This window comes from Eretmochelys imbricata, chromosome 15, assembly GCF_965152235.1.
Source record: "Eretmochelys imbricata isolate rEreImb1 chromosome 15, rEreImb1.hap1, whole genome shotgun sequence".
Lineage (NCBI taxonomy): Eukaryota > Metazoa > Chordata > Testudines > Cheloniidae > Eretmochelys > Eretmochelys imbricata.
The window spans coordinates 1,812,135-1,839,419 of NC_135586.1; the positions used below are offsets into that span (position 1 = coordinate 1,812,135).

Consider the following 27,285-nt stretch of genomic DNA (forward strand, 5'->3'; position numbering starts at 1 on the left):
TTTCAGTTGGCTGCCTGTTCTCCTCAAGTGGGTTCAGGGAAGCAGCAGGAAACAGGAAGCTCCCTGAGAAGTTAATCAGTCCAGGCCCTGGGGGGGCTAGAAAGGTACATAAGAGTTTCCTCCTCCTCTCTCCCCTTGCAGCTCCTGCTGCTTTCTGTGATTCCCTCTCCCCTTTTCTCCTGCCTGCCTGTTCTGTCTCTTGTGCCCTCCTCCCCATGGGATGTCCCTCGTGAGCGTGGGGCTACCGACCTCCTTCCTGGGCGGGGACCCTAGTGAAGACTGTCCACCTTTCGATGCCGTGGCTACTATGCCGGCCATGGAGCCAGAGCCCGGCATCACGGAGGGCCCCCTTCCCACCCCCCAGATCCCTGAGCTTGCCTGAGAGGAGCCATTTTCCAGCAGCCTGGCTACTGGGGCCCAGGATCCTGCCTCTGCCCCTCTCCCTGATTCTGCTCCCAACGCCTGCCCTGCTCCTATATTGGATCCAGCACAGCATTCCCCCATCTCTGTGCATCTAGCGCAGAGAGAATCCAGATGCACCAGCAGATCCCTACACTCTGGGTCCTAGTGGCCCCCCCAGTCTGGCACCTGAGGCAACTGCCTCAGTTCGCCTCAGGGTAAGGCCAGCCCTGTGCAGCACCCCCAGGTTTTACATGAGACTCCGCTCCTGGCCCTGTGCCTGGGGTCCTGGTTGCCAACCCTGGCCCCGGGGCTCTGCTAGGGCTAGGGCTCGGGTCCTGGCTACCTGGCCCAGTGTGGCGTGGCTCGGGCCCTGGCTGCCCAGCCTGGCGCAGGGCTCCGCTCCTGGCCCCGCTCTGTGGAGGGGTCTCTGGCATGGGATGTGGAGGGGGGCTGAAACAATTTTTATAGTGGGGGGGCCGAGAGCCATTGAACCAAACTGTAAACCCTGTGTATGATGGAAACCCCTTCCGGCTAGTTCCAGCACCTCTGGCCTCTGGGTGCGGGGCGCTGGGCATAGCCTGGGGTCTGTGGGGAGCTTAGCAGGAGGTGGCGCTGAGGTTTTCAACTTGTGCCCCACGTAACACGTTGTGGGCCACGCTTGCAGCCCACCATGATCCATAGGTTGAGAACCCCTGCTCTAACCCCTGCTATTCGCAGCCCATCAGCTGTCAGTGCGGGTGCAGACCCCTCTCCAGCCTGATGGGGAGTGGGCCGTGTGTGCTGGGGGGCAGGGGCTAACCAGCCAGACCCCCCCCTCACGGCCCCGGGGACCTCAGCAAGTCTGATTGCTCCTGCCAAGTGCTGCCCAGCTGGGCCCCGGTACCATGTCCCACACCGCTAACCCCCGTCTCCTCCCTGAACCCCCTCTGTGTGGGGCAGAGCCCCCTGGGGGCATTTACCTGCCTGGCCCCCAGGTGCCCCATCGGCGGGAGCGGCCGAGGGGAGACACCCCACGTGCTGCGGATGAGGGGCAGCGACTCAGGGATCTCTGGGCTCCAATAGGGGATCGAAGGGACAGGGCCCCTGGTGAATGGGGCCCCGCCCCCAAGTCTATGGGGCGGGGGGGGCCTGCGGGTGGAGGGATCTGTCTCCTCCAAGGGCCAGCAGAGGGCGGTGAAGCTCGGCGGACGCTCTAGCCCTCGCTGACCGCGGACTCGTCTCCTCCTGCCCCGGCACTTCCGCTGGGAGACCGGAGGTGGCGGGGCGGGAGCCAGGTGAGCGCCCGGGGCAGCGGGGAGCACGGCGGGGCCCCGCGGTCCGGTGGGGGGGGCTGCGGGGCGGGGCTGCTCGGTCCGGAGCGAGGCCGGTCCGCGGGGGGGGGCTGCTCGGTCCTGGGGGAGGTGCGGGGTGGGGGGCGAGGCCGCTCGGTCCGGGTGTGGGGGAGGGGCGAGGCTGCTCGGTCCGGGGGGGGGTGCGGGGTGGGGGGCGAGGTCGCTCCGGGGCGGGGGGCGCGGGGGGGCGAGGCCAGGCCGCTCCGGCGGGGGCTGGGCTGTGTGTGGTGAGGCTTCTCTGTCCAGGTGGCCGGCGGTGCTGGATGCCTTGGGCCCGGGCCCCCGAGGACGTTGTTGGGGCCCGGGCCCCCGAGGACGTTGTTGGGGCCCGGGCCCCCGAGGACGTTGTTGGGGCCCGGGCCCCCGAGGACGTTGTTGGGGCCCGGGCCCCCGAGGACGTTGTTGGGGCCCTGCTCTGGGGAGAGCTGTTCCCGGGCACGGCGCTCCCCAGGGCGAGACGCGCTCCCTGCCTGTGCATGGTGCTGGGCACCAGGCGGTCCCGCCGTGGGACCCGTGGGTCTGACGCCGGGATCCTGTGCGCTCGGTCTCGCCGCCCGTGGAAGGAGGCTGTCTGGGTCTGGGGGGGCGCTGGCTGAGTGAATCCCCAGGAACAGAGACAAGGAATGGGAGTGAGGTTGTGGTTCTCATTCCCATTTCCTGTACTGATGGTGACTGTATCTGCAGCGCCCGCAAGTGTGCTGAGTTCTTCATGGGACAGATAGAAAGACAAGGACCCTACCCCCAAGAGCTAGCCGTGTGATTTTAGCTGTGATGTGCCCAAGCACTGGGGGAACAGACCTCAGAGAGGGAATGAGGTTCTTGCAGCAATTAGATCAAGCAGCTGGCTTGGGTTTGGTTACATCTGGGGCTGTTTCTTGTGGGCAGTGAGGCAGAGGGATTTGAATGAGGACAGGGAATGGCTTGGCAAGGCAAAGCTGGGAGGGCGTTCATAAGAATGGCCCTACTGGATCAGACCAAAGGTCCATCTAGCCCAGTATCCTGTTTTCTGACAGTGGCCAATGCCAGGTGCCCCAGAGGAAATGAACAGAACAGGTCATCATCAAGTGATCCATCATGCATAAGACATACATAGCGTGGGAAACAATATAGAGATGGCTGTGGGGTAAAGCAGACAAACAAATGAGGCACTGACACATCCTTGGGGGTGGGGATATGATGTGATGAGGCTAGGTGGGATAAGCAGATGAGGCAGAGTGCTGGAGGGCCTCAAAGGTGAGCAGGAGGGGTTTGACACGGAAATGGGGAGGCAGTGAAAGGATTCAGTGATGTGGGCAGATCACATGAGGAGTCTCATTTTAGCAGATATGCTCTGAGGCGGGTGACATTGCTTTGAGGAGTTGAGAGGGGAGATGATTAGGACAAGAGTTATAGTGACTAGGATAGGAAGGGAGGGGTTGGATTACCCTCCCACTGGAGTGCTAGTGCTCTGACAGTAGCTCCGGTTTGTTCCCAAGGAATTGAGGGACTCCCCTTTGGAGATGAGTGATTTTTGTATTCCTCTCCTGTTCCACAGCCTGTGAAATAAGAAATGTCGTCTGATTCAAGCAAGAAGAGGAAACCCAAGGTCATCCGCACCGATGGGGCCCCACAGGAGAGCAAGCGGAGCAGGGTTGACCCTGACCAGGTGGGGTAGAGTGATTGTAAGCCTGTGACAATTCTGCATGCAGATTAGACACCTGTAGGGCTGGTTGGAATGCAGAAGAAGAGGCTGTCGCTCAACTCAGTGGTTTGTTCTGAAAGCTCTTGACATCAGAAAAATATCACCCCCATATGTACACTGTGTTATAAGGGTGAGCTTTTCAAAAGCACTCAGGGTTGGTCTTACGCTACTCTTAACCGAAGTAAATGGGAATTTTAGCAACGATTGCAAGTAGCAATCGCCAGCATCCTGAGAAAAGATGGTTTATGACTCTGGGAGCCAGAGTTTGCGCCTTGTGCTTTCTGAGCAATTTTCTTGCTGTGTCACAAGTTTGCACTGGCCCCCGAAAAGATCTTGGGGTGTTTTAAGAAGCCCTGAAAAGATTGAGGGGGGATTGGGTGAGGGTGGCAACTAAACTGGAGCCTAGTGCTAACGAACTGGCTTCCATCCTGTCTGATAATTGAAAGAACTTTACTCACTGCTCTTGTTCTTCTCTTGATTGTCAAATTACATGGGGTGGGAACTGATACTGGCGTCTGGTGACAGTGTAAGAGACAGTCTGAGCTCACTAGACTTTGAGATCCCCAGTGTAGTTTGCCGCACCAGCAATTAGTTAGATCTTCTGATGTTGCGTAAAGCTGCTTTAAACTTGGAATGGAGGGAGTTGATTTGAGAGACCCCACGGGGCCCTTTTCAGAGGAGGGCGGGGGGATGAGTTGTAGTGTTGTGTGCTACTCTGTATTTCTGGCTCTTTGCAGGATGTGAAGTATTACAGTGAAGAGGCAGAGGTGGAACTCCGAGATCCCAACAAAGACTATGAACTCTACAAGCAAACCTGCCAGGAACTTCAGAGGCTCATGGCAGAAATCCAGGATCTGAAGAGCAAAGGCAGCAAAGACAGTGTAGGAAAAAGCCCCTAGAGTTCTTTCCCCTGAGCATTTTTAAATACCTTTCTGCTGCTCCAAGAAAGCCGTGGGTTTGAAGTCCACATGGCATCCTAGCAAGATGCACAAAGGGGGAAGGCGTTTATTACAGTCTCAGCAAAACCAAATAAAATATGAGGACTGAATAGCTCAGGAGAGTGGTGTGGGGACAGGAGGCCTTTTACCAGCGAGAGAATCCCGCCCAAATTATTGATTACCCCTGCCTGATGCCTGTTTGGGGGCCTGTGTGAAGCAAGTTGGTGAGTCTCGTTCTAATTCCGGCTAGGGAGGTGTTCACATAGCAAGCTGACTCTAGTGACTGTTGTTTAAAGAACGAAGAGCATGGAGATAGAATGCACCTCTGGCCTGCACGGGATGGCCACATCAGCTCAGAGTTGAGACATACTGTTAAGGAAAGCTTGCACTGCAGCTGCCTGTTCTGTGGCTGAGAGAAGAACTTCAGCCAGGGCTGTCAGGCTAGCAGCTCTCACTACACCGAAGACCATGGAAACAGGGGTGCGAGTCTTTGACTGAAGTCTGTGTGCCTCCAGGATAGGGTAGATCCACCTGGTAATAGTCAGGCTTGTTTGATGATTTTACCAAAGGGTAAAGACACTTGGTCTCTGAAAGATTTAAATCCCAGTGAAGGATGTCATGAAACTGGCCTCCTGAGCGAAAAAGAGCCCTGTACTGAGCCCATGGGGAATCTTGTGATTCTGATCTCTTCCTGGACTAAGGAAAGAGTCTGTGCATGTCTATTTCCACTGAACCTGGAAATGTGTGGCACCTTAGGAAGTCCTAGAGATATTAACCAGTGTTTCACGTTTGAGAATTGTCTCATAGATTGCAAAGCCAGAAGGGACCATTGTGATCATCCCATCTGACTTCCTGTATAACACAGGCTGAAGACCTGCCTCAAAATAATTCCTAGAGCAGAGCTTCTTGAAAAACATCCAATCTTGATTTACCAATGGTCAGTGATCCACCTGACCCTTGGTAAATTGTTCCCGTGGTTTGGTACCCTCACTGCCAAAAATGTACGCCTTATTTCCAGTCTCTGCAGATCCCTGCTTGTTCTAGTTACTTCTCCCAGGCACAGTAACAGAGTGTCTCTGCAGTGGCAATCTGCACAAGCGACAGTTACTAGCGAGTAAACTGCCTTACCCCAGCTCTCCTCCCTACTTGCCAGGCTGCTGCCATGGAAGAGCGTCGGATCCAGAGCTGCATGCACTTCATGACCCTGAAGAAACTCAACCGTTTGGCTCATATTCGACTAAAGAAGGGCAGAGATCAGACCCACGAGGTACAGCGGAGGCCAGAGATTGAAAGGGATGCTACCTGGAATGGCAGAGGGATTAGGGATCTTCTAGAATGGCAGAGTGGGAGTGGGGGTTACTGTCTGGTACCTTAGTACACACTGGATTAGGTCCAAGTGGTCTCTGAGTTGGAGGCTCACAGGGAAACTCCACTGAAGTGGAGCAGATAATCTAATGACTAGAATGAATGAAGAAGCAGCAGCACCCTCTTAATGTCTGACGTGATTTAACAGTCAAGAAGCTGCTGTTGATCTGATGTACAGCAGGGCTGAGAAGAAAATAGTGCCTTGCTCTTGTGTAGAACTTTGCATCCCTAGATCTCAAAGCACTTTACAAAGGAGGTGTGAGTATCATTTTCGCCATTGTACGGGGAGGAGAATTGACTGGCCCAAGGTTACCCAGCCGAGCTGGGTATAGGCCCCAGGGCTCTCAAGTACCAGTCCATGCTGCCCTGCATTTTCTCCCTCCTGTTCTATCTGGAGATCCTGTTTGGAAGTATCCGTGTCGGTACAATCAGACCGTCCACGGTGAGGGAGGTAAAGACACAGTGATGGGTGTTCCTGAAAAAACTTGACTTATGTTCTTATCAAGTAAATATGCACGTAGTGAGCTAAGAAGCTGTGTTGTTGCTAATCGCTGCAGCCTCTTCCCCAGAACGTGGCATGGCCTGTCCCTTGATTCAGCCATGCAGTCTTTATTTTTAATGTGGAGAATCAAGTTGATTATTCAGATTCCAGATTTCTGCAGGGATCAAAATCCTCTCTCTAGGTATTTCTAATTCACCCATTACCATAGCACCAGTAATTGTCATCTTGATAGTATATCAATGTAGAAGTAACTGGTAAATCCCAAACACTGTGTTTAGGATAAACCTGTATTAATTACTCATACACCTCCAAGTAAGCTGAGTTGATACTACTGAACTCCTTAGAACAGGGGTCCACAAACTGGGGGGTGCGGCTGGGGCCTTGGAGGAAGTGCCACCCAGCTCCACTGCTGGCCTTGGCTTCCAGTCCAGCCTCTGCCCCCTTACCCGTGTCTGTGGCCTCCCCGCTCCTGGAGCCACAGCTTCTCTTCCGGACCCACTCCCGGTGTGTGTGGGGAGATGCGGGCAGGGGTAAAGTAGGGCATGAGGTAAAAAGTTTGGGGACCACTGCCTTAGAACCTTCCCAGACTGACTAGCTCCTGGAACCCTACATACCTGCGTGCTTGCTCTAACCCACCTCACTGGTTTTCAGTTTTGCAAAACTTTTTTGAAGTGAGTAGTGCCCACAGGAATGAAAAGCCTTAGCAGTGTCCTCATAGCAGGCACATAGAGTTACAAAGCCAGCTTCTCTTCTGATCTGACAGCTTTTGTTTCCCTTGGTTATAGATTCAGAAGGGACCACTGTGATCATCTGCCCTGACCTCCTATTTAACACAGGCCAGAGAATTAATTATTCTTTGAACTAGAGCAGATCTTTTAGAAGAACATCCAATTTGATTTGGTTCTCACCTTGCATGCCCTGATCTCCCCACTAGTAATGAACTCAAGGCCATTTTGTACATGCTGGTGGTGGAGTGCCAACCAGTGCCCATGATACCTCCTGGGTTTCACCATGGCAATTCCATAAAATCTGCCATCTCCAAATGGCAGCCCTTGGTCCTTGCCATCTGTTGGGCATGTTGCTCTATTAATTCCTGTTTTATCTGCACTGTTATTTTTACGCTTACCTGATCACATTCTTCTTTCAGGCAAAGCAGAAAGTAGACGCCTATCACCTGCAACTCCAGAACCTATTGTATGAGGTGATGCATCTGCAGAAGGAGATCACCAAATGCCTGGAGTTTAAGTGAGTACAGCAAGAGAGAAGGAGGCTGTAACTTGAGTTGCACGTGTCAGATACAAAGGGTCTTAGGGAGGGTGTAATGCCTAGAGTCACAAGGAGAGCCTAGCTCCCATCACTGGAAGATCATAAGAATCCTGAATGCTGCCATACCAGGGCTGAGAATCTGGCATGTGGTCTGAATATCCTGGAGGTTCCTGGGGCAAGTGGAAGGAGACGGGTGCATAGGGAAGAGTCAGGACAGTCAGGATAAATACTGTGAAGGTTTTTGATAGGAATTGTGCTGGTCCAACAATGTTTTCTTTGGATCAGTTTTTAAAATGCTTAGCTGAACTGCATCAGTGTAGTTATTCCAAAGGCTGCACCTTCCACAGTCAAATCTCTGAGCTCTTACGAAGTGCGACTGTCCCTTGGCTGACTTCTGAATAAATCTGAGGACAGACAGCCAGACAGGGAACACATACTGGCAACACCCAGGAAAGGAATGGCCCTGTTCAGATATGAACTGTGCGCTTAGCGGGGCCTGTTGCAATTTTGCTTTCTGGAACTGTAGTAATTCATGTTTCAAGGTGGGTCTCATAATCGGGAAACAAATAGTGAATGCTGAGGTTGTGAGATTGCCGGTAATGGTGCAGCTCTGCACTGGGATTCCCAGCCTCCCACAGACTCATCCCTTCTCCATCCCTGCAGGTCAAAACATGAGGAGATTGATCTAGTGAGTGTGGATGAATTTTACAAAGAGGCTCCTCCAGAAATAAGCAAACCTGACATTACCCTCAATGAGCCGCACCAACAGACCCTGGCCCGCCTCGACTGGGAGCTGGAGCAGCGCAAAAGGTAAGCCAACAGGCCACCATTCAGATCAGTCCTGTCTCCACCTGGCACCAAGCGTTTGTTGGTGTATATTTCACAGCCCAGGGACATGCACTTTGAAAATAACCTTTTGTATTTCACTTGTCAATTACTAAATGAAACAAATAATACAGTAACAGCAAAGAAAGGCTACATAGTCAGTTTAAACTAGTTACTAAAGGACAAATGGCAGATCCCTTTTTAACACACAGATGGGCCTGTCTCTCAGATCTGTTTTTACTGTTTATTCTGAACAGTGTCTTGATCCTGTTTTTCAGTTCAGGGAGTCTTCTCTTATGTGGCTAATTAAAGGGAGCCAGAGCTATGCCCTGGTCTCTTCCCAGAGGAACAACACTCATTGTTTGACAGAAGTGGGCTGTGAAGGGTGTAATTCTGCATTTAAAATGGCCCCCTCAAGGATTGAACTCACAACCCTGGGTTTAGCAGGCCAATGCTCAAACCACTGAGCTATCCCTCCCCCCACATATTATACGCACCACAGAGTGGAGCTGAGAGCATGCAATTCTTTGTCCATTGCTCCATTCCAAAGAGTCGTCATTAACAGGGGCTCGGCCATCACCAATCCGAAATCATCCATCGGTAACCACAGGAGGAGCGTCCTGCCAACGGATTGCTTTAATGTCCCACTAAAAATGTCTGCACCTTGGAAACCGACTTTAAAAAGCAAAGAAGAGCTAGGATGAGGTTTCCCCACAGTAGTGAGTGGAAGGTGTGTGGTTAAATCACTAGTCATCTGTGCAAATCCTAGCCCTAGTGCCTACAGTGTTCATGGTCTCTTTCCCCTCACTTGGCAGCTCTAATCTGTGGGGTGTACTAGCTTAAAAGTAGGTTTTATTTATGAGAACTCTTCTGACTGGAAGCTTTGTGGTTTTTCCATTTCTGCCTTCTCCAGCCAGTCACACACCCTCCCATAACATCATCTGATAGTTATGACTATGCCTCTTAGCTAAAGCTGTGCTTCTAAGTGAGGGCCTGTGTAAAACTGGCATTTTGGGTTCTGTGTTTGTCTCAGCAGGTCCATTCCAGACAGCCTTAGCTTTCCTGTCTAAACTGTTTTTCTGATGGAAAATTGAGTTTTCCACAATCAGAATTTTTCACAAACGGCTCTGCTTTCCCTGTCTGTTTCACCCACTCCATTTGTTTGGGGTGAAAAACTGAATGCTCAAAAGCTGAAATATTTTTATTTTGAAATGCCACCGCAGCGTGTAATGGGAGTTGTGGTTTGGCTGCCCCATGCTTCCATTCTTCTCTATGGGCCAGGTTCCCCTGCTGGACTTCATCTGCCATGATGCAAAACTGCTATGATACATGCCATCCCTCTTCAAGAGGGGAGACCATGGTACATCCTGGGAGATGTAGACCAGTTAAGTAGCCTGTATAGAGCAAAATGGAAGCATTAGGCACCCACAGTACAACATCAGACACTGCGGTGGCATTCCCAAATCAAAATATTTTGATTTTCAGGCTTTCTGTTTTCTGATGAAAAAAATCACAGGGAGAAAGAACCATTTTCTGATCAGCAATTGTCCTCAGTTCACAATTAAAAATAGTGAGGGAGGTTTCCCCTCTTGGGCTCTGAGAGTTAAGCTGGTCTCTCTCATTTATCAGAGCCAGTAGTAAAGATTCTTTAGATCAAATAAGTCCTTCAGTGTTATGTGAAACCTCATTGTCTTCCAGGGGTTTGCACAGCTATTACTGATAGGCAGTTAATAAAAATTAAAAAACCAAAATGCTTCTGTTGACAGCACAAGATGGAAAAGACTCTCCTGTAGCTATTTTAGCTCTGCAGGGCTAACAGACCCAATAAAGCAGCATGAAGAATGTACTTTGTCGCTGAAGTCAGCAGTTGAGATGCGAATATGGGAGCAGATCAGGGGAGTAAGGAGGGGCCGTTCGTATGTCCTCATTTCTTAGAGTAAAAGAGAGCTTGGAATATGTTGCTGTGTTTACTAAATGGCACATTTACTCTTCAGATTTCTCAAGTAGTTTCTCCTCAGTTTTATTTTCATAGATTCCAAAGCCAGAAGGGACCAGCTAGTCTGGAATGGAGTTTACTACCTGCTTTGGGATGCTTCCACAGGCAACCCAACTCTGAGAAGATCCGTGCGGAGATCCCACCTCAACAGTTATCTCTTAACAGTTTCGCGCTCTCTTGAACGCTCTTCAGAATTCTTTTCAATTTTCCCAGTTTTCCAGTTCTGCTAGGTTTCTTGCGGTTTGTTTTCCCTTTCCCTTGGATTTTAATGAACTCTTCATTTATCACATCACTTCAGAGGTGACAGCAAGGTCAGATATTGATCAAAATAGGCTCTGAAGCTGACTTCAAAGCATAGAGTGACCTATCTCAGTTCGGGAGCCCCTGCCCGTGGAATCAGGAGCCCTGGATCCTGAGGTTTAGAAATGCACCAATAGGGAGCAGAGATTCTGATCTGACATCTGTCTCCTTTGTAAATGCGGTGCTGTAAATGAGCTTCTCTTGTGCAGGCTGGCGGAGAAGTATAAGGAGTGTCTGGCCAACAAGGAGAAGATCCTGAAGGAGATAGAAGTGAAGAAGGAATATCTGAGCAGCCTCCAGCCCCGGCTCAACAGCATCATGCAGGTACTTCCTGAGCTTAACAAAGCCCTCCTCTTTGCCTGTGAGACTGGCTGCTTGCAGTGAGAGTCTTTGTGTTTCCTGCTAGATGGATCAGAGCCCTTTGTGCTGGCCCTTGCCTGTCTGCCCTCTAACCTTCAGTTGTTGGGAGGTAGATGGTGTGGGGACAGGCTGGCGAAATCCACAGTAAGGGAGGTTCAGAGCACTGGGAGCATGGGGACCGAGGCTGTTTGGAGGTGTTGGAACTGCTCCTTTACCTGTGCTTCCAGATCCTCACAGGGCGAGGATTTCCTGTGCAATCTCATTGTGCAGCGGCCCCTGCTGAGGTGCTGGCAGAAGACTCGTTAGATGGGACCTTCCATGGAGAGCAATTGTAGCTTCCTCCCCTTGCGTCAGACTTGGCTGGGAAGAGCGGGTGAAAGAAGTAGGTTCTCTCCCGTCTGCAGAGCCATTAGTCCTCCCCCTAAGGAGAGCTGAGCTTCCCGGTGGCTGCTGCTGAACATCCCAAGGGGCATCTCTGCCCAGAGGGTTGTGTATGCTCCTGGCGCAGGTTCCAGGTCTCCTGCACAGCCGCATCGAGCACAAACCGCTCGGTGACTGGGCTGGTGTGCAAACAATTCCAGTACCAATCGTGTGTGTGTGATTTGTGTCCCACCAGGCCTCCCTTCCTGTCCAGGAGTATCTCTTCATGCCTTTCGACCAGGCACACAAGCAGTATGAGACAGCTAGACACTTGCCACCACCTCTCTATGTTCTCTTTGTCCAAGCCAACGCCTATGGTCAGGCCTGTGGTGAGTATCAATGTCGGGGGAGGGGAGTAAGGTGGTTGAGACAGCCTTCATCTGTGTCACTGAAAGCTGTGATGTGAGTGGAGCAGGGAGTCCGTCCCCCCATGGGCCAAATTTCACAGCTGCCTGCAGAAAATCCTGCTGTTGTGAGACGTGCAGATGACTCTGCTGCATCCGATCCACTCTGCCTCCGCCACTTCTGCATAGCTCCTCCACCGCTGCTCTCAGAGCCTGCTTGGGGGCAGCCACAGCCTGGGAGCCGGCCTGATGAAGCAGCATCATATGAAAACCTCGTTCGTTTGGCTGCTGCGGCTGAGCCCTTCGCCCCTCCCTCCCTCCCACGCCTCTCCTGGAAGAGTTGCTCTGAGAGCTCTTTTCAAACCTGTGCCCCACTCAAGGGATTGTGTGCACTGCAGCAGTGATGGCTTTAAAGCCAGCAGCCTAGCTCAAGTATGCTCCGTCCACAGCCCCCATGGTATGGCGCTGGCATTCGGCGCTCCTGCCTGTTGGGCTGTCGTGATCCGGGACCATTCAGAACGGGCTGTCGAAGGCCATGTCCGTGCTGCTGGGACAACAGCGGCGTAGCTATGCAGGCATACCCCCATGATGGGAGGGGTTTTTCCATCAGTGTCAGCACTCCAGTGCCCCAAGCAGTGGAAGCGTTCTTCTGTCAATCTAGCTGTGTCTACACCATGGCTTAGGTCATCATAGCTACGGCACTCGGAGTGGTGGGATTTTCACACCCCTGAACGATGTAACAGCCTGGACCAGGCCTTACTGCTTGCTGGGTCGGTGCTGAGGGGGTGTCAGCTCCTGCATGGCTTCCTGTAGTGGGACAAAGCCCATAACTTGTCAGGGAGACGTGGTCCAGGGCAGAGCCTTGAAATTGACATGGCTCCTATCCTTTATGTGGCTCGTGTGCAGTGAGGAGGTGATCCAACCCTTCAAGTCCTCTGTCAAAGCATAAGGGTTGGCAGCTCCCAGGAGAGCCCAGACTAATGCCCTCTGTGCTTACTGTGGCTCAGTGCACTCCTGCAACTTCATCTGCCAGTCAAGGGGCCACCTTCCTTGCCTGGCAAATTCCCTGTCGCTGAGACCTGTTTAACTGTCACCTGCTTCTCAACACACAGAGCAAGGGGATAGCACTTCTCTTCTTCACTCTTCCCCTCTCTCCCTCCCTCCCTTCCTTCCTGTCCTTTTCCAGCCCACCCCATTAGCTAACATGAAACCCTTCTCCCAGCCCCTCAGGCAGGGTGAGTACCTTTCTTTCCTCGCGTCTGAAATCTGCCAGAAGCCCCCTTTGTAGCAGAAGGTGGTTGTTTTTAAAATAGCCAAATCCCCACCCCTGGGTTTAGAGCTTCCTAGGGACCAGCCAGGGCACAGTGTAGAGCCCCAGTGTGTGGCCCTCTCTAATTCTCTGTTCAGTGCTTGGATACTGTGGTGATGGGCACCCTGGAAAACCCGAAACCGGTCCCACAGTGAGCTCCTGAGGCTGAGACTCCTTAGGGGTTGCCAGCCTAGATTGGACCAGGGGCCAGTCTACTCCAGCATCCTGTCTCCAAGAGTGGCCAGCACCAGATGCTTCAGGGGAAGGTGTAAGAAACCTGCAGTAGCAAATGTGGGATAATGGACCCCCATATTAGGTCTCAACTTGATCTCTAATAGTTATGTCCTGGAGCACCCAAAACTATTATTAATATAACTGGATATTCTTGTTATCCATATGCATGACCAATCCTTTTTTAGACTCTTGCCAAATTCTTGGCCTCAGCAACTTCCAGTGTAACTGAGTTCCATAGTCTTAATTAAATGTGTGGAAAAGGATGTCCTCTGATCGTTTTTGAATTATTCTTTTTACTCACTCATTCCAGTTGCTGACATGTAGAGATGTGCATGCCAAATGCTGCTGACCAGCTTTCATCTCTGGTTCTTTTTTCTTCTTGTGATGTCTCATTTCAGGCTCCTCAGCCCACATGCAGTTACCTGCTACAGCGATGAGCCTGGTAAAAATACCTTGATGGGTACTGCATTGCACAAAAGCCATTTAAGACAGGATCACAACCCATCTGGCATTTTGCCCCTGACGTAGGGGATACCTTGCATTTGGGGAACGGGGCATATTGATGGAGGGTAATATGAAACAATAATCGGAGTGGGAAATTTGTGATCCCCCTCGCACCACAATGTCACTAGTGTGTCTGTGTGTCATTACTGCTGTTCCACCTTTGGAGAGGTGCACAGAGCATTGGATGGGAAGGTGATCTCACCACAGCTCTGGAGCATGCTTACAAACAAAATGTCTTGCATCTTGGCTGCCCACTAGGCCCTGAATCTGCCTGTTGCTAGTGGGGAAGAGGCTACAAAAGTAACTTGACAAACTCTTTGGCATCTTTGCTTCCAAGCTTGATGCCTCTCTAGGTGGCTGGCAGCAGCAACCTTCCCTTTAACTGCATGGCCCTCAAGAAATGCTGAATGACGCTTTGCCCTCCACAGATAAGAAGCTGGCTGTGGCAATCGAAGGGAGTGTGGAAGAAGCCAAGGCCCTCTACAAGCCACCAGAGGACTCCCAAGGTAAGTTATAACTTGGCATCCCCGCCTGCCTTGGCCCAGCCTGGGGGCTGAAAGCTGATACGGGGGGTGGCGGGGGAAGGATCTGAGGAGCAATGTTGTTCCTTGGGCAGGGCTGCAATAGCTCTATAGCTTATCTCTGTGCAGTGGCTGCTTAAATAGCCTTGGCTCCTCCCTCACACCCGACTCACCCTCCTGGGGAGACGGGTGGCCGAGTGTTAGGAAGAGTCCCTCCAGCACTGCCCGGTGGCACATGGGGGATCTCGGTCATGTAGAGGCTGTAAAGGGGCCAAAAGGCATGTAACACATCGAGGGCCTCAGCTGTGCTAAGTGCCCCTTTGTGGGCACCAGTGTCTTCTAGGGATAACACTGCAGTGCGGGGGTAGTGGGTCCCTGGGGCATGACTGTTTGGACAGTCTCTCAAATGGATCCCTGCGCTTGGCTCTTGCTTATCCCTCCGTTTGAATGTGCAGATGACGAGAGTGATTCTGATGCTGAAGAGGAGCAGACCACGGTAAGGGACTAGCACTGCCCCAATATTGAAATTCTGGGATCTCCTCGCATGGGTGGACCCACTTCTGTTTCTCCCAGTGAAGCATTGGGTAGTGCTTAGAGTGGGGGGCAGGGCTGGGGCTTCTCTTCCCTGCTCTGCCACTGATCTGATGTGTGACCTTGAGCCTCAACGTTCCCATCTGTAAAATAGGACCAATGATGCCTCCTGTCACAGATCCACAGGGTCTAGTCCATGCCCAGCCTATAACCAGTCCCTTGGGAGTGATCCCTTTAGTGCACTGGGTCCCAAGGACCCTCACAATTCCACAGGGGCAGGCCTGTGGCCTCCACGACTCCAAAACTGGGCATTTCCTGTTTCTCCTTGACTCCCTGCAGCAAATCCAGCCAAGCCAGACTCCTGCAGGAGGCTTATATTGTGCTCCTAAAGTATCTGCAGTACCACCAGGCAGCCTTTCCAAACCAAGGTAACGATTTCTTAGTCTCCTGGCCTCCAGAATCGGAAAGTCCTTTGGTTAGCAGGAAGGGTTTATTTAAATCAGCAATGTAAATCATGATTTAAATCACCCAGTGGAAAACCTCACTTATATCATTGATTTTAATCACCTTTTCATAAAGTGCAACTTTATTGGTTGATCTAACCATGAAAACTTGTTGATTTACAAGTAAATAGAGTCTGTACACTAGATTTGATACATTTTTTTGTTACCTTGGAGGATAAACTGTAACTGTATCAATTTATTTAAATAATTATATAGCTTAATAGTTTCAAATTCTTATTAATTGTACACGTTCAGTAAGTTAGAAAAGGGTGAATGACATATTGCTTATTTACTAGGTAATTCACTTTTTGCTCCTGATTTGTGTCATTCTGCGTTAGGGTGGTAACTGGAATTGAATTAAACACACAAATCAGCATAATAAGATTTATTTTTATTATACAAACCAACTTTTAAATGTTTTGGATACATAAACTTCTCTTACCAAAACGTGTTTCCCATTTACAACTAAATAGGGATTAATTGTAGTCAGTGAATTAAATTGATTATTTCAGGTCAACCTGGGAAAATTTTCAAATATGCCGATGGGAAAGTGACTGGAGCTTAAGTTCCTACTCACCTAAGTCTCATAAAAAGGATACCATTTCCTAAGTTACTTGGGCTGTCCTTCAGACTTTCAAAACTAGTAGATTTCATACCCTCCCTCCCTCCTCGTTTTCATTCATTTTAAACTGGTTTACAAGAAAAACTTACTATGACTGGAATAACAACATCAAAAAGAATCTGATTTTAAATAAAATCTAATTTAATTTTTTTTTTTCTTTTTTCAAAAAATGCCTCACTGATTTTTCTGAACCCTGGTGTGGAGAGGCAAAGGTTGGGGTAGAATTCAACCTGGCCAACACTGCCATCTGTCCCTTTCTCCTGAGTCCCTGGTGTCTGTCTGCCTCCAAAGGCGAGCTCTTAGCTCATAGCTCCTTTCCCCTTTGTTCTCCAGCTCCAGGCCTTTGCTTTGCTTCTCCCTGCAGGGGGGGATCTGCTTCCTCTTGGCTGTGGGTTTCTAGGTGTGAATGTCCTGGCTATTGGGGTTCCCTTTGCCTTTCCAGATCCCCCATTGATATGGGTCAGTTTCAGCCAGTCCTGACACACCCATTTATACCATCCCAGGCAGTTACATGGCCCAACGCCTCCTGTCCACTCCTCTGCCTCATGAACAGCTTTTTAACCCTTTATACTCCGTGCATAGCAATGCAAAGCTTGGGGGAAACAGAGGCATACAGAGGATTAATAAAAATATTACCAAAATTCTCCCTTTGTCACACTTCCCAAGAAGGGGATGTGAGGATTAATGTTTGCAGAGCCCTTCAGGGGATCCATTTTCAAAGGCAGTGAGAGTTGAGCACTGAATTGCCCTAAGTGCCTTTGGAAATCTCCTCCTCAGAGGTTTGCATGACTGGGGTATGTGTATGCCAAGCATTGCTCACAGCTGGCTCTGGCAGGGTTCAGGTTCTTAGTGCTTTGAGAGAAGGTCCACTCCGAGTATGGGCCGTCAGACGTGCAGATGCTGTTGGAGAGAGCACTCAGCAACTCCTGAGATCTGACCCCGATTACCCTTTGTGGACTTGACAAGTCACAGCTCTGTGCCTCAGTTTCCCTCTCTGTAAATTCTCTACCTGGCACCCAGGATGCTGCATGGAGTAGTTATAATTAGGTTGCTGTGTAAGTGCTAAGCATTGTTTTGCCTGCAAAAGACAGAGAAGCTTGCCCCATTTGCTGTGAACACATAGCCGTGGGGTGGGAAGAATGTGACATGTTTTCAGGTGCTGTGATTCTGCTCTCCCCTGCCGCAGAAGCGTCGCCGCCCCACGCTGGGCGTGCAGCTGGACGACAAGCGCAAGGAGATGCTGAAGAGACACCCACTGTCTGTTACCATTGACCTCAAGTGCAAAGGTACAAGGGCGTTAGACTCCAAGAGTCAGGTTCTGATCTCAGTGTAAATCCATTGACTTCAGCGAGCCATTGGATGTACACCGGTGCCTGTGAGATCAGAGTGTGGCCCCAGGAGTCGAGTTTCAAAGATCCACCTTTCTGGGTAGCTGGGGGTGAGTCACACGAGAGTCCCCCCTACGTGAATGAACGATGATCTTCACGGCAGGTCGGCCCAGAGTGAGCCAAACCATTCCATGTAGGCTGGGGGGACAAAGACGGGAGAGACCACTGCCCTGGCCTCTCTAACAAAGGGGCAAGTGAACTCGAACTGTGGTAATGGCGGAGTTGCCAGAGTGCCTTGGCGCAGCTGTGCTGGGGAGAGAAACTTGTCTGGCTTTCTACTGTATGGTATTCTCATGCCCTCTGGATGGGCCGGGGTGTTTGTTCCTCAGTAGTCTCTAGGCTGTTCTTTGTTTGCCTCTCTGCTCTCAGGCACAGAGGGAGCAGAGTTTTATCTGTTGGTTCTGAGACCATGAAGCCATTGGTGCAAAAATGAGGGCCCTCTGGCCGTGCCCTTTGGCCTCTGCACCAGCAGCTCTGCTCTCCCGGGTTTGCAGGGAAGTGCTTGGCTCTGCCTCCTCCAGCAGAGACTCCTCTGCATGGAGCTTGGCACCCTGCGACACCAGGATTCAGGAGCTTCTGCAGCACTGTTAGTCTTGACAGCCTGTGAGACCACCTCTGAGGGGAACCTCGCCCGGCGTTGGTGCAGCCTAGCACAGGACAGGGGCCGTGCTGCTGCACGCATTTCAGAGGGCACCTCTGTGCCATTTCCAGATGTGGCAGGGCTTGTCCTGTTGGCGTGAGGGGCCAGGGAGAGAGGGGTTCCTTGGCCATGTGTTGCACTCGTCTCACATGCGTGGGATTCCCAGGGTAGCAGTATGTAGGGTCTCCAGCTGTCCAGTCTCAGGCTTCCACAAGCGAAGCAGGATCAGGCGGATCAGTACCTGGATGGGAAGGCTCCAAGGAAAAGCGGTGCTGGCAGCTCAGCAAGGGGCACGCTTTGCTTGGCGTCAGCATTGCCCCAGGGCTCTGGCCTGCGGCTAGGGGATCAAACTACCTTTCAGAGGAGACCTAGAACCACAGGCCTCCCACCTATGCTCATTCAAGATCCTCAGCACATCTCGTTAGAGAAGGGGTGTTCACTCCAGTGGCCTGGCCAGATCCCAGGCTGGGATATTGTATGCTGCCCCTGCACTTTCAGTTCACCTGGATCACTGACTCCCTTATCTCAAGTTTCCTTCCCCTGATTTCTAGCTTAGAATTGTACATAGTTTCCTCCCCAGATTTGGTGTCCGTGTCCACATCTGGCCAGTCAGAGTCAGCAGCCACATGAACCAGTGAAAGCAGCATGGGGTTTCTGCTCCTCTTGACTGTTTTCTTCCTTTCTTGTCTGCCCTGCTCCTTCATCCCCACAAATGGCTTTTCTTTCCCATGCCGTCGCCAATGTCACCACGCAGATGACAGCGTGCTCCACCTGATCTTCTTCTACCTGATAAACCTCAATGTCATGACGGTGAAAACCAAGGTGACCACGGCTACGGAGATGACCACGCCCATCAGTGCTGGGTAAGCCAAGCCCACGGAGGTGTCAAGGCCAAGTCTGTTCCCAGTCCTTGCACTGGGGATGGAATTTGTCTGACCTTGATCTCACCGCAGAGGAGCTGCTGTCCTCCGCATTCTCTGTTCAAAGTGACCCTAGGGGGACGTACCAAGCACCCCGCGTGACAGAGGCTTGACTGGGGTTGAGCGCAGCAGAGTGCTTAGCAGGACTCCTTCACCCTGGCCTCTAAGAAGCAGCCGCGGGGCTGCGAAGTGAAAGCTGTTGTCAGGATGTGCCTCGCTCCTCTCTTCCCTGGCTGAAAAGCTACAAGCTACTTTCTGTTGAAATGCTGCCTGCATTTCTCCTGCCTCCGCTTGAGCAACCCAGCGGAGCTGGGACCTGGCGGCTTTATCACAGCCTGCCCTGCATGAGGCAGAGCGTGAAGCGCCCACCAGCAAGGGGAGCTGGAGACTTGAAAACCCTCCCGAACGAGGCAGTGGGCCACATTGCTCATGCAGCGTCCTTCCCTTCAGCAAGGGGGACCCGTCCTGCAGCCCTTTGTCGGCCAGCCGCCAGGGTGATGCAGCTGCTCACGCAGCTACAGTTCGGAAGGCGAGGGACTGAGTTGTCGGTACAGAGACAGAGTCTTTCTCTAATCTGATTTATCCTTTGCAGTGAGACTGAGGGATCAGGGTAAAACGAGACGGTCACGTGGCTTTGATCATTGGGAAAATAAATCTGCTTCCCTTGGAGTACCGCGTGTCTGCTGCCACGGCCAGCGGGCCCAGATTAATAGGTTAGCGCACAGGCAGAGGAGGAGCTGGGGCATCTCATCTGCTTGTCACATTTAATTACCATCTTGCAGATGAATGGTTTCCTTCCCTGCCCCAAGCCTGTCTGGCACTCTCCCTCCACCTCCTTGTTCTCCAGGTCACCTTGTCTCAAGAGCCGTGGATAATGCCTTCTGCTGGAGAACCCATCCAAGTTTGATTAGTGTGAGAACTGGGCTGAAACTGCAGCTGCAGAAACCTGCCCTGGACGTTAATTCAGTAGAAAATGCCCAGTTCTGAAGGAGCTCCAGGGATGAGATGGGAAGTGGGGGCTGTTTGTCTGTGCATCTCGTAGCATGAGCTTTCACGTGGCAGTGGACAGATCTCCCGGCTTGGAGCACTTTCTCCATGGCAGTGCCCCCTTGCTGGTCAGGGGCAGGGAGGAGGGATGTTCCTGTGCAGCAAATCCTTCATCTGCTGGAGTCGTAGTTGGCAGCAGGCTGCCTACAGACTCTCCCAGCTGGGTCCTTTGTCGCCTGCAGCTGCCCTTCACCAACTTGCCTCTCCTCCTCAGGGCCCCATGTGCTTTGCAGCGAGCCGGCCCTGTGTTCTGTCGTGGTTTGGGGTGTGGTGTTGATGCTGTGGCAAGTGCAGAACACCTTTCAAACAAAGGTTTCTGTTGCATGGTGTGATCAGCCAGCTGCCCCTCTTGTCTGCGGGGAGATTAGCAGCCATTTCTTTTACACCAGCTCTGCAGTTTGTTTTCAGCAGCCACAGATTGGCCATCTTTAGGTTTCAGCGTCAACCCATTTAGATGGCTTGGCGAAGCTCACCCCTCAGTTGCTCCTCCAGGTTCCCACAAACTCGGCACATCAGTGCATCAGATTACACGCGGGTCGTGTTTTCAGTTATCGCTACAGCTGGACAGGGGAAACAACTTCCAGGAAAAGGATACTCTGATTCCAGTTCTACGGCCAGGGGTGAAATCCGTGGCTGTGGGGCCCTGAAATGCGCCTCGTCCGTTGCCAGTGCACTCTGCTCTTAATGATCCCAAAGAGCACTGTCATTCTGGAAAATCTGTGGCTGACTTTAGCCTTCCTTCTCCGCCAGAGATCTGCTGTCTCCAGGCTCCCTGCTGAACTGCCTGTATCCTGGGGATCATGGGAGGAGAACTCCAAATCCAGCCAACCAGTTCCAGTTCGATAAAGTCGGGTGAGTCAGCTGCACACCTGCCCCTGCCCTTAGTCATGTCCAGCATCATCCATGGAGGCCAGTCAGGCAGGGCAGCCTTGAGCAGGAGACTAGGGTGCTTGCATTGTTCCCATCGCGATGTGAGACCTAAAGGGCTTCTTCTGCCAGTGTGTGCTGTGGGGAAGCTTTCTAGCCCAGGACAGCTGGGGCAGCCAGGCCAAATGGCAATACCCTACACTCAGGGCTGGACTGCTGCTTCTGGAACAGCTGGGTGAGATGGTGGCTCGTCTATAATGGAAGCCTTGTTTAGCTGGGAAAAGAACTCTGATACCTGGAGTTCGGGACACACATGCCTGCCCGTTTGGTGTGTGCATGGCTGCATCAGGAGCTGGAGTCATACTCTTGGCAAGTGTCGGGGAGGTGGGTCTGTCTGCTGCTTCCGGCACTCCAGGTCTGGCTCTCTCACACTGGGGAGACCGCCCCCTCTGTCTTAGGTGGCACTGTGATATTTTCCTTTTGTCTCCTAAGCATCCTGACCCTGAGTGATTATGTGACAGATCTGGGGCACCCCTACATGTGGGTGCAGAAGCTGGGTGGCCTGCATTTCCCCAAAGATCAGCCTCAGGTATGTCTGAGGCACAGCCTCCGGAAAGCAAAACCCTAGTGACGGAAGGTGTTTCCTGAGGCCCTGCCAGGCTGTCATCCCCTCTGCTCTACCCAGTGGCTACTCTCACACTTGGGATCTCAAGCCCACGGTTGCCATTCTTTTAAGCTCCAAAGCCAGGTGCAGCCAGCTTTGGTGGCTCCTGCAGTATCAAAAGGCAGTCACTCCTGAGCTCAGGAATCTAACTGCAGCTTTAGGGGCTGAACTGGGGCGAGGACAGGCTGGTGTTGCCACAGTCTGGCTTGGCAATGGCCCAGCCTTGTTAGTTTGCTGGGAGCCAAATCTAGCTCCTCTTCCCAAGTGGGCATTAGTCTCCTTCAGGCTAATTAGATGGAGGAAGATGAGCATGTTCCAGAGAGTAACCAGAGGAAAATGTATTTTCCCAGTGTGCTGTGCACTGTGGAATACTGTGCTTAAGGGATTCCAGTACAACCAGCTGTCGGCCCCTGCTAGTGGGTAAGGAAAGAAATCCAGGCTCTAGGTCACAGTCCTTCCTGTCCGCAGCACACAGTGACCGCAGATAACTCGCTGAGTGCCAGCCACATGGAGATGACTATGAAGTTGCTCAGGACGAGGCTGCAGTCCCGCCTGGCTCTCCACAAGCAGTTTGCTTCACTTGGTAAGGACACTGCACCCTCCCAGTGGTCTCCCTCCTCCCCTGAGCGTAGGACATTGGCCATCAGAGCAGGGTTGTCCATTTGAATCCTGTTTAGAAGAGGTGACAATAGTGTTTCCTTGAAGGGATTCCAGGGCCCTCGTCCTTCCGACAGACATGGTACGCAGCTCCTGCTTTCAGAGCAGAAAAGCGAGATTCTGGTCCCTGTAGTGATGGTCTCTGACCCCCCTCGTTGGAGCTCTGCTTACAGTGGCTCTGTACAAATGTCCCCGTGGGTGTCTCTGGCCAGATCGAACTCCCCGTATACTCAGTGGAAGGTTGGTCGAACTGGCCAGTGCTGCAAGTTCCACCTGGCTTCAGAAAGTCCAGCTGTTCTTTCTGCCTTTGGTGCTGTCACCAGCTGTGAAGGCTCTGCAGATAGCATGTAGCTAGCGGTTTTACTGTTAAAGTGTGAGGCAGGCTTTGCTTCAGCTCGCTCGCTCCCAGCAGCTGGACTGGGTTGCAAACACCACACTGGGAATCAGTTCGGCATGTGGAGAGAGATGAGTTGCTCACCTCACAGCCTGCACTTTGCCAAAGTTTCTCCCATCCATGTGCAGACCTGCCCCACCCTGCCCAGCCTGTGGGCTCTGGAGGGATCACGGCTCAGGTTGGTGAGCTGCCGGATGCTCTCGCATGCCCCTCTGTTCAGTGTCTGTAGACATCAGCTGCAACTAAAGAGGCCCATGGACTCCAGATTTGACTGTACCTGAGCTTCTTCCCCCCTCCCCCGTTCTGTCTTGGTTGTCCCAGACAGTGGTAGTGGGGCTTGATCCTGCCTGTGGGTTTTCAGTTCAGCTCAACTGGGTCTGTCATTGCTTTCAGAGCATGGCATCGTGCCAGTCTCCAGCGAGTGCCAGCATCTCTTCCCTTCCAAGGTCGTGTCACGCTTGGTGAAGTGGGCTGCGCTCCCCTACGAGGATTACCTGGTAGGTGCAGATAGCCTTAGGTGCAATGCCAGAGCAAGGGACCAGCTTCAGCTTCCCACTCCCCTGGCAGAAGCAGATCAATAACCCTGCACTTTCCCGTCTTCGGTGCCCACGCTGCAGATCTGAGCACACAGCTTTGTTTATCCCCATTCCCCGGCGTCTCCCCCTGCAGGAGCTGTCCTACACCAAAGACGTTGTGGAGGCTGGCTTGGCTGAAGACACTCACCTCTATTATATGGCTCTGGTAGAGAGAGGGACAGGTGGGTGTGTTTCCCCTCCTTTGGTCTCAGGCTCCAGGGAGTGCTGCGTATGGCTTCCTTTGTTCCCTCTGACATTACACTCAGAAGCAGCCAGTGGTGTCCTCATGCCATCTGTTCACCAGCCCTCAAGCCCTGAGGAGAGGCTGGCACGTGGTGATTGTCCTTGAAAGGCTGAGACGTCACTAGCAGGTGTTAGCAGCAGAAGCTGTTGGGACAGTTAGATCAGTGGGTCTCAACCTTTGTGGACAACTGGGCCCTTTCACTAGACAGTGGCCCCGTGGCAATCTGCCACTGTTCCTCCCCCAATAAGTGACTGGCGTGGGCTCTTCTAGACTTTGACTTGGGCCAGTGCACAGCTCCAGTCTGCCATCTGGGGGGCCAGGCAAAGCTGTCTTCCCTCCTCCCTCACTTAGCCCGCACCCTGGGTTCTCCCTGGAATCCTGGGAGGCATAACCATGCCTGGAAGCTATGCTGGCTTTCTTTCCATCATTGCCTCCCTGACGGGCACCAGTGTCGCTCTCCAGAATGCTCTGGCTCCATCACTGTGAGTGGCTGGTTGGGGGAGACAGAGTCCTCCCAGGCCATCAACCTAGATTCCGAAAAGCAGATCCAGTGCGCTGGAAACAAGCCAAACTGGGTGAGAGGGTTAGGGAGCTGGTGCGGGGAGGAGGTTCAGGGGTAGTGTGTAATCCTAGATCTCTTCCCTTGCACGTCTCAGCCAAACTCCAGGCAGCTGTCGTGCTGAATCCGGGCTACTCCTCCATGCCACCCATCTTTAACCTGTGTCTGAACTGGAAAGGGGAGAAAACCAATAGCAACGATGACAACATTCGGGTAAACTGGAGGGGAGAAGAGTCTTCTCTCACTGGGTCAGATCTAATGTGGTTTGGAAGCGCCAGAGCCACTGTTGGGTGATGCCAGTTGCTGGCCTGTTGGAAAGAGTAGATCAGCAAGCACGGCAGAGGCCAGGGGGTGAATGGGCTGTGGAGTTTGAACTCCCCTCTCGCCTTCTGGAGGTAGCCTGGCTGAAGCATCTTGGTAGCAACTGTGCCAGGCCTGCTGGAGGGGAATGGGGGAAGACGGAGAGATCTTGGGTTTCTGGGGGTGTCGAGCCAGCCCCTTCACCAGAAAGCGAGGTTCCTGCAGCAGACCGGGGGTCCCTGGAGGAGACACTGTCCATAGCGTAGGAAGGGAAAGTAATTAGTGATCAGCTAGCTAGAGTTCCCTGTGAGACTGATTCCATCCCCTGGCTCTTGCAGGCAATGGAGAGCGAGGTCAACGTGTGCTACAAGGAGCTGTGTGGGCCAAGGCCTGGCTACCAGCTGCTGACCAATCAGCTGCAGCGCTTGTGCGTCGTGCTGGACGTCTACCTGGAAACAGAGTCCCATGACACCAGCGTGGAAGGGCCCAAGGAGTTCCCCCAGGAGAAGATGTGCCTGCGTCTTGTCAGGTGAGGGCCCAGCCCACTGCCAGGAGGCCCTGGGGAACGGGCAGAGGGCTGCCCTGGAGCCAAGGCAGACACACAGGGACCGTACATAGCTCTCTGGCCAGCAAGACTCCATGTCGGGGACACGCCAGGGAGGTAAACGATTAATATGAAGTGAATCAGAGGCCGTCTAATGAGGTAGTTTCTAGAGCTTCACTGTCTGCACTGTTTCCTGGAGTGTGCAGCTCTGCAAACCGCTTCCTCCCACCTTACACTTGATACCAGCTGAGCATCACTCGGCGCATCTCGGTCGCTGCCTGCAGAGAGATCTCTCCCCCACCTCCATGAGATGCGGTTCCTCCTGCCCCCAGCTTCTTCCTGTTGCTCTTGGCATGTAGAACAGTTCCACCCAGGATCAGCCAATGCCATTTACTCCCTGTTTTCCAGGCCTTGGTCTTTGTGGCTGATACCTCTCCTCCCTGCCACCTCCTTGACTGATCTGCCCCACACAGGCCCTTGATTGAATCCTGCACCTGAGCAGTGGAGATCCTGGGTGGAGCCATTCAGGATGGTGCCCTGTGAGCTGAGCCGCTTGTTTCTCTAGTAGCTGCCCCTTGCTCTCTGCCATGGTGTAGCGTAGATGGCAGCTGCTCCTTGCCAAGAAGTCTGTCCTGGGCTCATCCACACCTGCTGGTCTGGCCCTTAACCATGAGTGACGGACCTTAAAACTGTGAATTCCCATGGTCTGTCCTGCCACTAGGTAGAAGCTTCTTCCCCACCCCCAAGAAATGGTTTCTCAGGAGCATCCCCCTGTGTCTCCTGCTGAACCCACCACACACACCTCATTCCAGCAAGCAGGTTCTCCTGCTCTGGCAGGTGCCTCTTGCCTTTTTATCCCTTTCTCCGAGCACTGGACTAACGCTCACCAGTTGCCCCAGTCCACACTCAGCCAAAGAACAGTCACTGGGCAGGCTTCCCCCAGATAGTATTGCTGTTCCAGTCTGAGCATCCTCCCAATCCCTCTCCCACTGCGCCGTGATCCTGCCCTGCAGCTCTCTGGCCAGCTTGAGCAGCTGCTGCCTCTGAGCCTAATTGTCCTGGCAGTTTTACACTGGGGCAAATGGCTCTTGGAATGAGACTGTGAAGCTCCCTGCAGTAGTGACTCCGAATGAGGCTCAGCCCATAGGCTCCTGGTTTGTTTCCTCTGCACCCACACTTGAGAGAGCCCCCTCATCCCCTGTCGATTCTCCCTCTCTTGAAATGCCACTGATTCCCCCCAGCCTGTCTCGCCTGCCGCTCTGTTTGTTTCACTCTGTTCTTCCCAGTTCCCCTCCCCACTGTGCTGAATAAGATTGAGACATAGGATAAAAATCCCCTTCTAGTGCAGTGGTTCTCAACCATGAGTCCAGGGCCCCCTGGGGGGCCGCAAGCAGGTTTCAGAGGGTCCTCTAAGCATGGCCAGCATTAGACTTGGGCCCAGGGCAGAAAGCCGAAGTCTCACTGTGTGGGGCTGAAGCCCTGAGCCCTGCCACCTGGGGCTGAAGCCAAAGCCGAGTAACTTAGCTTCACGGGGAAAACGTGTGGCATGGGGCCCCAGGCAATTGACCTGCTTGCTAACCCCTAACGCCAGCCCTGGCTTTTATATGCAGATAACCAGTGGTTGTGGTACAGGTGGGCTGTGGAGTTTTTATAGCATGTTGGGGGGCCTCAGAAAACGTTGGAACCCCTGGTCTAGTGCATGCTGCAGCCTAACCTCCCCGCTCTCTCATCCCCTCTTGCAGGGGGCCCAACCGCATGAAGCCGTTCAAGTACAACCATCCTCAGGGGTTCTTCAGTCACCGCTGACCCCATCACCCGGATTGTCCTGCCTCCAGCCACTGAACTCCCGCAGCACTTGAATCTCTGTGTGACCGTTGTTCTCAGCTGGTTGGGGGTCAACCACGTCCTCCAGGAACCTCCCCTGCCCCTCCATGCAGCGCTCTCATTCCAGCGTTGCTTCCCAGGGGTGTTGTAAAGTATTAAATTGTAGATGAAGAAAAGTCCGTCTCTGATCCATGTGTGTGAATGCCAGCTGCACCTTGGTAGGTGGGTCTGGTGGCAGCCCAGCTGAGGGGAGTGGCTGGATCATTGCTAGCGATGCCTATTAGGGAGCTATGCTCACAGCTTCTCTAAAGGGTCCCAGGTGGATGTCCCAAGGGCGTGGCTTAGCAAATAGCCCATGAAAAGTGGCAGCTCCCAGGCTTCTGCGCTAGGGACACAGAGATGATGGAGGAGCTGTCATTGGACTGTCACTCCCTTCTCATTCTCTGTGCCCATGCGGGCCTTTTCAGCCACCCGCCCCCATTTGCCCCTCTGTCCTGCCCTTCTGCTGGGCCCAAGAGAGGACTTTGATCACCCCTGCACCAGCACTTCCAGGCCTTGAGGAAGCTCTTTTAATCAGGGATGGAAAATCCTATCCCAGCTCCTGTGGGAGGACCTTCGGCTCCTTTGACTCCAGAGCCACTTCCCTCCTTTGCCGTGAGCCCCTGGCAATGGCAAGTGGAATGGGTGTATGTGTGAGCCCTCAGCTGC

General features: G+C 52.7%; 1 protein-coding gene across 4 annotated transcripts; it reads left to right on the forward strand.

Moving 5' to 3' along the window:
* Positions 1–1,581: 1,581 nt before the first annotated feature.
* Positions 1,582–26,756, forward strand: THOC5 (THO complex subunit 5). Of its 4 annotated transcripts, none has more exons than XM_077835434.1 (20): positions 1,582–1,676; positions 3,268–3,378; positions 4,152–4,295; positions 5,506–5,619; positions 7,367–7,464; positions 8,149–8,295; positions 10,816–10,930; positions 11,583–11,715; positions 14,206–14,283; positions 14,754–14,794; positions 17,141–17,240; positions 18,737–18,845; positions 20,700–20,801; positions 21,309–21,405; positions 21,949–22,063; positions 22,925–23,028; positions 23,201–23,288; positions 24,007–24,122; positions 24,548–24,738; positions 26,496–26,756. In XM_077835434.1, exons 2-20 carry the CDS (start codon positions 3,283–3,285, stop codon positions 26,557–26,559), a joined length of 2,052 nt encoding a protein of 683 aa, XP_077691560.1. In that variant the 5' UTR covers positions 1,582–1,676; positions 3,268–3,282; the 3' UTR covers positions 26,560–26,756. The 4 variants fall into 4 exon arrangements, with proteins under 4 accessions (XP_077691560.1, XP_077691562.1, XP_077691563.1 ...); XM_077835436.1 differs by lacking the exon at positions 1,582–1,676 and adding an exon at positions 1,977–2,367; XM_077835437.1 differs by lacking the exons at positions 1,582–1,676; positions 5,506–5,619 and having other exon boundaries at positions 1,977–3,378.
* The last annotated feature ends 529 nt before the right edge of the window (positions 26,757–27,285 follow it).